General features: G+C 32.4%; 1 protein-coding gene across 1 annotated transcript; it reads right to left on the reverse strand.

Annotated features, from left to right (window-relative positions):
- Positions 1-274: 274 nt before the first annotated feature.
- On the reverse strand, positions 275-6,057 carry LOC132629851 (probable purple acid phosphatase 20). Its single transcript, XM_060345242.1, has 5 exons — positions 5,804-6,057; positions 3,214-3,508; positions 1,657-2,231; positions 1,351-1,439; positions 275-705 (listed from the first exon to the last, which is right to left on the reverse strand). Exons 1-5 carry the CDS (start codon positions 5,948-5,950, stop codon positions 522-524), a joined length of 1,290 nt encoding a protein of 429 aa, XP_060201225.1. The 5' UTR covers positions 5,951-6,057; the 3' UTR covers positions 275-521.
- Positions 6,058-10,736: the final 4,679 nt, after the last annotated feature.

The raw sequence follows: 10,736 nt of genomic DNA on the forward strand, positions 1-10,736 counted from the left end.
AGGTGAATGAATTTTTCGTTATAAAAAGTAATATAACTCTTTGTAATGCTTGAAATTACAAAAGATAGTTTAGTTACGTATTTCAATGCAATAAAGTGAAAAATGAAAAGTAATAACTCTTTGTGATGCTTGAAATTACAAAAGATAGTTTAGATAAGTATTTCAATGCAATAAAGTGAAAAATGAGTGACCATATACGAACAAATTTGTGCATTGTCAAATATAGAAATTGAACATGGTACATCATTATTAGTTGAACATGAGATTGGAAACAACTTTGAACTCTTAATAGTGTATATAAGGAGAATATATCCATCTTATAATAAGTTTAAAGAAAATAACAATAAGGCCAACTCCCTGGAATTAGCTTCACCTTTTCCCATGGACTTGAAATTATTACAGTTGAATTTTTTCTAGTTTTTTTTTTTCTTGTAAATCTACACTCTCACAAGAGGTGTACATATACTCTATTATTCTCTTTTTTTTTTCTTTTTTTTTCCCACTTTGAATATTGTTTTTCTTTATTGTTTACAGGAGGGATCTGAAGCAAAGTTTGTTATCCAAATATTATCAGAAACAACAGCTTCATCATCATCATTTCTGTGCCATGACCATTGTGCATGAGTTGCATTTACAACATCAAATTCTCCATGCCCAAAACTTGCCTCTCTGAATATTGAAATTTCCGGTTTCGGATCTAAATACCTGTAATATTTGATCGATAAGAAAGTCGATATACATATTTCTAAGCACAAAAAAGTAAATAAGTAAATTAAAAGGGAAACTAATGTGATTAATCTTTCCTAAAACAGCTCACGATGATAGACATGAAGGTACAAAAATCTACTCAACTAATTTCAAACAAGTGAGTTTGGTCCAAAGAAGACAAAATCAAGGTTAAAACAATTTATATAAGCACACCACTCAAAAAACAAAGAATTTTGAAGTGTCACTATCTTGATACCAAGACAAAGTATTGACAAAAAATTAAATGGGCTAAAATATATAGTGCATATATATAAAGAGACTCGTGTAGTCGGTCCAACAATTTGAAATTAAGGTGCAATCGACTGATTGATTAAATTGGAAACCAAAAAACGGATTTAAACTTTTTTTAGTTAGTCGGTCAAAAATAATTCACTCGCCTAGTCATAATAGATTAGATTGTAGCCGCCATCGGTATATATTGAGTGTGTAACAAGTGTATAAGAAGTATATATAGTGATTATACTTGCTAAAATTTGTTTAAATTAAAGATTAGTGTTTTTTATGTTGTTGTGGGATTTGTTGGCCTGCTGTATAGTATAAAAATCCCCGTTAAAGGAAATGCAAAAGTTGAAACAAGCTTACTTGCTGGCTAGGCCTTCCCGATTACCACCATCTCCAATTGTGATGTATATTGGACCACAGTTGTTAGCTTTGTCTTTGTAGACTCGAGTCTATATCATGAATTAAAAAACAAGACATAATTAATTGTCAAGAAAACATTGCACAATAAAGTCCGTCGATTAATTCTATTTAACGACAGATTATCGGAAAAGCCTATTAGCTATGGGGTACTTAGCGATGACTTTCATAGCTAATTCTTATTTTTAGTTGTGGTGTGATGATCAGGAAAGGCAAATAAACAACGGATTTTCAGAAAAGGAAGCTTACAAATCTCTCGTAGGCATGAACATGTCCCGCGAAAACGATATCGACACGAGCCTTGAAGAGTAAATCCTCCATAGAATTCTTCATGCCATAAGATTCATACTCATCTTGATGAGCAGTGTTGGAATTGTACCATGGTGCATGCAAAAGAACAACTAACCATGGAGTTTTTGTTCTATCAACTTTCTTCAAATCATTTTTTAGCCAATTGTATTGGGCCGAACCAGGCCCAAAATCAGTGTATGAGCCCAACATGATGACATGAACCCCAGCAACTTCAAAGGAATAGTACAAGTTTGAAGTTGAACCACTTTGCTCAAATGGCATGAGCCATCTTGCATTGTATGCTGTAAAGGGATGTGTATGAATTATTGATATTTTCTCAATCTCATGGTTGCCCTCAGTCACCATCCAAGGGCGTTGGCTTGCTAGTAGCTCCACCAGCCGGCCGAACGAGTCCCATCGTGGCTGGAGAGTGTCCGCGTACGATAGGTCCCCGGGCAACAACATAATGTCATAATTTGATTTTGCAATATGATTGAGGGTTGACGTTGTCCAATCCGTTTGCCCTAAATCACCTGTCTTTCATATTAACTCGTTAGGGTAATCTTAAAATGTCGATACACTCTATGTCCGGATAAAACACGACCACACATATCGTACCTTTTTAAGGAAAAACAACACAAAATATCCCTAAAATGCAAAATATTTACTCGCACATGCCCCTTCCTATAGTAATTTCGCTTTTAGCCAGCCGGTCAAAAATATTTACCCGAGTACCCCTTGCACAAAACCCTTCCTCCATGATACCATCTATGTATATTTATATACCATCATGGTATCATGGAGGACTAAGAAAGTGTGTGTTATGAGTAAATAAACACGACCCTCTATGATACACTATCAGTATATTATATTTACCACATGGGTTTCATAGAGGGCTGATGCGTGTTTTTGAAGAAATGAAAGAAGCCCTCTATGATACCATCATGGTATATAAGAGACAGGTTGATACCATACTGGTATCATAATTTTGGGGGCGTTTCGGGCAAATAGTTTTAGGGGCATGAAATTAAGGGGGGTATGGACGGGTAATTATTTTGTATTCAAGAGGCATCAACGTTCTTTCCCCCTTTTGTAATAACCGAGGAATCCTCAAGTTCCAATGGCACACGATTCAAACTAGATGGAAAACAATGAGCCAGCTCTCTATTATTTTCTACTTAAATACCAAGCTTTTGTCTGCTGTAGGATGTGTGCCTAATGCACATGTCACAAGCTGCATTCTTGCCACTAGACCAAAGCCCTGGGGGGGGGGGGGGGCAGCTATGCATATTGTTTTAGCTTATTCCCTCCGTCTCATTTTGAAATATGTACACCGAAATTTATATACAATCAACTACCAAGTGATCTCCGAAAAGTAAATTCCAAGCAACTATTTATAGTAAGTGCAGATTGGAAATTTGAATAACAAGTTAAATTATACTAACGGTGTAAAAATAGGACTTACCCCGTCAACATATAAAATAAAATGTTAAGTCATCCAGATAGGGCTCTTACCTACAACTGCAAATTTGATAGGAAATCCAGCTGGAGGGGTTTTGAAACTGAACTCTGGGCTTGACATTGGGCCACAACGGTAGTAGTAGACTGTATTGGGCTTCAATGGCCCAATAACAACATTATGTATTTCACCAGAGTTATACAAAATATATTTGTATGTTGTAGTGTCTCCATTTGCTGAAAATGGGTAACTTCCCGGTGATGTACCGTACTGCACCGTCGCCGGTGTATCGGAATCTTTGGTTATCCATGAAATCCTCATCTTGTCAGCACCCACCATGGAAACGTGCACCTAACAGAAATGTTCAATATAAAAGCTTAAACTGTTAGAGAACAAATTGAAACGCTTTAAATTGTTTATATTAGGTTTATGCACGTGCAGTCTAGACTATTTTTTCCACAGGTTTAAGCACGTGATTTTTTTTGTTTGTTTGTAAGTGATGATGAAACTAGAACTCAGAATTTCTGTTTCACTGATATCATTTTTTTTTTCCTAGTATCCATTTTTATTGAGTTAAGCATCGGTCTAGTTGTTGCTTGCAATGGAAGGGGACTAAAATGCTATAATTCTGTGTCATTTTACCTACTCCTCCATTCACTTTTACTTGTCATGTTTTGACTTTTCACGTTGTTTAAGAAACAATGATTAAGATAGATATTTTACCAAAATACCCCTATTAAATGGTGTATAATTGTATTGGAGTTGGGAAAATAATTTGAAATGAGTAACAAATGCTAAGGGTAAAACAAGAATTTTTTTATTGTCTAACCTTGATATGTGAAAATTGACAAGTAAAAATGAAAATCTATAAAGGAAATAGTGGACAAGTAAAAGTGAATGGAGGGAGTAGTTTGGTAGAATAATAGGGTTATTATACGTTGGAGGGGACACATAAATATGCAGATTTTCTAGCAAATAAAGATCAAAAACATGAAAAAAGATTTGCTAATCTAAACTGTTTTGCTCAAGGAAATGAAGTCTTTTCTCCTTGCAGATGCAAGTTAGGTAGCTTATGAGTGATTTTAGGTAATTTGTTGAGTATAATAAAGAAAAGTAGGATTTTGAATGTGTCCCTAGCAGAATACCACTACACAAGTCCACATTAAATTGCTTTGCCACCTATTTTGTTTGATTTTGTTCATTTCAAACATAAATAGTGGTAGCCTACTATCTCGTTGACCAAACTTAAATATTACTTGTACCAATCCACAACCACCCCCGACCCCCCACGCCAACCTCCCCCGCGCCCTTCTCCAAGTGATTATAACATGAATTAAGTACACACACGAAAAAGCCAAACGGGGTTCAACATCTACTATATATACATAAAGAATAATTTTAACCATATATAAACAATGCAATTTTCCGTCGAAGGGGATTCATCCGAACCCCCCCTTAGGCCTACTTGGCTCCGCCCCTGGAGCAGAGTTATTCATCTGGTTTGAATTCTAAAAATAGTAGTCTAAATAAAACACGATTTGTTCTTAAAATGAAATTTCTCGGCATAAATTTGAATTAGTCGAATCTTAAAATGAATATCGAACTTCAAGTGAAAAGAAGGAAAAAAGCACATCCACACATTGTAGCATAGAAGTACTTTTATCACATAACCGTTTTTATTACGGAGCGCTTTACTCTAAATATTGAATTTTTCAGCGCGAACCTGAATTTTACTGGACCCCTCTGTAGAATCCGAATACCCTGGTAGGAGACCTAAAATATAAAAGTAATTTTACCTAACATGTCAGGCTAGACGGTGAATATGATATGAATGTAATTAATTAGCTCAACATCCTCAAGACCCTGCACCACCCAAGCTTGGTGTAAACACAATAAACTTAGAAGTAATAAATCAAGTGACAACAAATTCTTGTAATTTTCGATGAAACCTAAAGGCTGACAACTATTTGTTAAATCTTGTTTTGTTCACTAGCTCACACGAGAGTCTTCATTTTCATACTAGTTGGAAGCACATGTACAACAACCTTAAATATGAAATACCCCTTTTGTCTCGATTTCTCTGCCGTTATTTTTAAATTTTATTTATTAAAAATAATTTAATTCAAAATTTCTCATTTTATTTTTACTAAAATAATTTATGTCAACATAAATATCTATGATTTATTTTAAATCATAAATATAAAAAAACTTGCTTTCTTTGTTTCTTACTAATTTTTTTGCTCAATCAAATACCATCGCATGCATTAAAAGAAAGAGTACTAATTTCATTCCTTTTTTTTTTTTGGGCTACTAAGTAAAGGAAATTATTTCCAAATATTTATATCATTCACTTTCATCCTTACTACTCCAAGAAAATATATACTCTAGTAATTAATCTCTCATTTAAGGAAGATATATATATATATATATATAATCTAATTAATTACTTCTTATGATTAATGCTAGCAGACTCTTCTCCTAATGAGATATCAAAATCTTAAAATGACATATAGAAAGGACCAAAACAAAAGTCAATTACAACGAACAAACATCAAATCACATCCTAAAATTCTTATAAGGGAATGAGAATGAATTTTGAAATCGAATTTAACTTATATACACTAACAGTATCAATTAAATTGTTACCTGTTGAGGAGAAGAGGAATCAAGATCGTGAGATAAAGATAAAGAGATGGACTTTCTTGCTGGTGGTCTAACATATGAAAGTGAAGAATCAATGGATAAAGTTATACATGATAAAAATAGCAGAACATGAACCTTAATAGCAGCCATGGCGATAAGAATAAAGGGGAAGTATAGAAGGAGAGCTATATATAGAAGTCTCTATGCCAATTCAAATGATAATAAGACGAATGGTGTATTTTTGTATTGGTTTGGGGGTTGGGGTGTGGGGGGAGGGGGGAGGTGTTAAATTTGATCAGATGTGAATTTTTTCACGACTATATTAGGAATTTTATTCAATTCTTATATGCAATTAATTTCCCTCTAACTATGTTTCATGTTGTGCTGTTATTTTGGGCGGTATAAATGTGGTGAGATGAATATAATCTCTTTACCTTTAATTTGAGATATCATAGGCGAGTTTCATGGTTGAATTTGAATTCTAAAAAAACAACTTATTAGATTCTGGATATATTATTTGTACAAATTAAATAGATTCGTTTTAACACGAATACAAAGTTTTAGTTGAGATTACAATATGTCGTGTTTGTAACTAAAACTCTAGTTCCACTTTTTATTTTTGATAAGTTCGAGCTCTGAGAATAATAGATTTTGAGGAAGAGAGTATTTCCCTCTTTTAACGAACCTTAAACGTTGTGAATTTGAATTAATCAGGCCTGTGGTTATTGAATGTCGAATAACAAATAGTTATACCAAAAAATAACTAGAGCCGTCATTCGCAGTTTTAGACAATGAAATATTTTTTTATAATCATAGTGTCCACTCAGTGTTTCATTTTAAATACACGCACAACTATTCCATTGAATATCTATTATATATATCTTCCAACTATATTTGTATTGCATAACTTTATTCATCTTTTATTATTTGACTAAATTTTTATTATATTTTAATAAGTTAAACATCGAATAACCTCTCTCAAAGTGGTAACGTATTTATAGATCAGTTTTTGAAGATGAAAATAAATTCAATTCTCATGGGATGTTCCTGTATGTTTCAATGATATGTTAAGTTGTCTAATTAGGTAGGACGGTCATCACGCACACGTGACAGTTATAGGAAGTTGACACATAAAACATTGTAATGCATCTGGTGGATATGTTGAAGGAATAACTCTTTTGTAAATAACATCAATGAATTGACTTATTCATTTTTGTTTATGGAGAAAGTCATATAGTTTTACCGAAAAGAAAGGTTTAAATGCAGATCAAGATACTGTTTATGACTAATGAATACTCATAGATATGATCTATATAAACCAATAGGCAAAATGATCCGATATTAAGATAATTTAAATTTGTTTAAACGACAGATAAGATAAATCAGATTTAAATATAAAGTTGAGTTTTGATCTTCAATAGAGCGACAATTAATCTTATTTTGGGAAAAAAATATATTATAAAAATAGTTGTAATGAACGATTTTTGCGGCTACTTTTTCTTTATTATTGTCTTCTCCATTCTTGTGCAATATTTATAACTTTTCTGTTTGGACTTTGGCCTTTAACTTTTGGCTGTTTAGTAAAATGTTTTACAAATCTGGCCAATTTTATGAAATATTCAGTTATAATCGAAACTAAATTTAGTTTTCTTATATTTATGCTTGTATGATTCGAAAATTATCATATGTATTTTTCGTTCTTTGTTATTTGGCAGGTTTTCTTATTAACAATGAAGTAAACGGTTCAAATTATGTAATTCTTGTAGACATCGACAAGGATCACAAAACAAATATTACCTTTAATGCGAGATTTATTTTAATTCCTGGAAAGAACTTTATAAATGGAGTATTATAATATGTAACGTGGTTGTGAGTTGATAAGTACGACATATCACATACTCCATCTCGTGTTGTTTAGTTTTATAATCACGTAAATTCGGGGGTGAAATGAGAATTTAAAGTTTATGAGTTTCTGAGCTTGTTACTAATTCATAACTCGCAGTTGTTGGGTGTCATTTGAATCTATACACAAATTTTCAGAACTATGGCGGACAAGACATAAATTTTATGTAACTTTGTCTGAATATGCACAGTTTCGATGAAATCTTGCCTTGCGAAATTAGGTCATAGATCCGAATTTCTATTTTTTTGTTTTTTCGATGTCAAGGGGTATTTCGGCCACTTTTTTATTGCTTGAAGTGCCGAAGGACAAAAATTAAACTTGCGATTTGAGGGACAAAAATTAAAGACCACCCCAATATAGGGGTATTCATGCAAATTGCCCGATATGAATTGAATTAATAAAATAAGTGGATTGTTAGTCCGCCTAAACCTAAATGGATTGAACGGGTCATGATCTTATGGCTGATTTTGCCACCCCTTGGCTCTTACCGTACTCAATATTGTAGATGCACCCTTACGTAAACCTCATATAATAGTGAAGTATACTTGAATGATATTCCACGAATATGCTTATTCTTCCAATCCATACTTGAATGATATTCCACGAAATATGCTTATTCTTCCAATCCATCGATAAAATGAGCATTGACCACCAAATAAGTAATAATCACTTTCGGCGCAAACACAAACTACTATGTATATACTAGATGGCCCGTGCCCATGCACAATACGACATATGTCTGGTCTTAGAGTAGAACAAATTAAAAGATGTCGCACTCATATGGAAGTTAGTGTATTACAAACCACCCTATTATAATTTGATACAAATAAAAAGTTCACTTAAAAGAGAGTAGCCACTTTCATAAATTTCAACACAACTCACAATAACTATTTAAAGAGTATTAATAATCTATTGATTAGCTAATGAGAACTGAATGTTACAAGCTTTGAGAATTCTTTTAGCAACATCAGCTAATGTTGCACAAAATCGTTTTTTCTTCTTTTTGGATATGACTTTAATGGTAGATCTATCAAAATCTGCACAAATAACATGTGAAATACCAAACTTCACCATTGAACAAGCATTATACTATTTAAGGTGACCCTACATAGATGCATATAAAGCTCACTTGTTTTGGTGGTTTGAAGAGAAAGACAAACTAAAGATGTTGAAGGCGGCATAAGTTTAGCTATAAAGATCTCTTTAGAGTCTGAAAATTTCTTGCATCTTTCGACTGCTTCCACTTTCCATCCTGCTCAAATTTTTCAAAGCCACCATCTCTGCACATACATAGTAAGATGACAAGTTTTCATGGAAAGAAGGAGACAACAAATAAGTTAAGAGATTCAGTTTGCTAGGAGAAACAACGGAAAGTTCAAAGTCGTAAAGCAACAAAATTTGGTAACCAAAACCCATGGGAAGTTCATTAAAGTAATATTAAGAGTCATTATGTAGGAGACTTAATGAGTTTGAATTGACAATTCTGACATGGCATTAGCCACAAACAATTAGTAGCAAGAGATAATCATAATGCCTCAAATTCTTCAAATGCAATATGTCTGCCTAACCTTGTCCTCTACCAATAATCTGTTGTCATAAACAAAGTATCCAAGTGTTCTCGCAGAACTTGTTTTCCTTCATTCCATACACTTAGTTTAATAGAGTGTACTTAATGTTTCAAATTGCTTCGTTACTTTGGAAATAATTCTATCTTCCAAAAGTGAATGAACTTCCCATTGAACTCAATTGAGAGGTTGTTATGGGAGTTGTCCTGGATGATCACATATAATATTGCTTATCTTCTCCTAAGTCTGACATCATTGGTTATAAATCATGTTTCACATTAGACTATACATGTTTTGATAATCATGTAAATCGTATAGTTAATATTAAAGTAAACGGATAAGGCATCATTACCCCCTCACCTAGTAGCGTTTTTAAAAATAAAAAAAAACTGAAAACGCGAATTAAAAAACTGATTTTTCTTTTAAAAAATTTATTTTTAAAACCCGTTTTAAAAAAAAAAAAAACTGAAAACGCGAATTGAAAAACTGAATTTTCTTTAAAAAAAATAAATTTAAAACCCTTTTTTTTAAAAAAATTGAAAATTTGATTTTTTTTAAAACCCATATGTTTTTTTTTTTTAAAAAAAACAAAACTGAAAACATGAATTTTTTTTAAAATATGGAAAAATGGATTTGTTAAAAATATGGAAAGCTTGATTATTTTTTTTAAAATGTCTTAAAAGATCTTGATTTTCATGATTTCATTTTCTTAGGACACTTTTATTTTTCAAATAAAATCCGGAAAAAGTGTTTTTCTTGTCAAAATTTGAAAAAAAAAACTGATTTTTTATAAAATTTTGAAAAAATTAATTATTTTTTTAAAATGTGGAAAACTAGATTTATATTCATATTTTAAGAAAATACAAATTTTTAAGAAAAAAATTAAGTTTTTCCGTTTTTTATGTTTCTCACTCTCTCAAGGAGAGTGAAACACACTCTCCTTGCCACGTCAACCTTAAGGGGGTAAAATATTACGGTTTTAAATAGTTTAGGGGGGTGATAGGACCAAAAATTAGATAAGGTGTGTCGTAGCAAAAATGCTACTAGGTGAGGGGGGTAATGATGCCTTATCCCTTAAAGTAAACTTACCAAGATTATTTCCCACTAAAACAATTGGTGTAGTATGAACATAGTGTCTTAAATCAGGGATCAACTATTGATGATCAAACTATCGTACCTTGATGAGCTCAAGAAACAAAGTGCTTTCAATCAGTTGCTGATTCTGACTTGTAACCATTTTTGCACTGTTTCTCAACAAAAAACATGAGAAGTCTAGAAGTTTACCAGAATTATCTTGGTAGTAAGTAAAAAGCAAGAGTAAATTTTGTGAAAACGTGAACATAGATTAATATCATCAAGAATTTAAATTCATAGCTAGCTGTCGACCACAAATTTCGATGATGAAATATTTGTATAACAATTTTTACAGAACCAAATTCAAAGGGAAGTCCTGATCAAGCAACAAACA

This window comes from Lycium barbarum, chromosome 3 (genome assembly GCF_019175385.1).
Source record: "Lycium barbarum isolate Lr01 chromosome 3, ASM1917538v2, whole genome shotgun sequence".
Classification (NCBI taxonomy): domain Eukaryota; kingdom Viridiplantae; phylum Streptophyta; class Magnoliopsida; order Solanales; family Solanaceae; genus Lycium; species Lycium barbarum.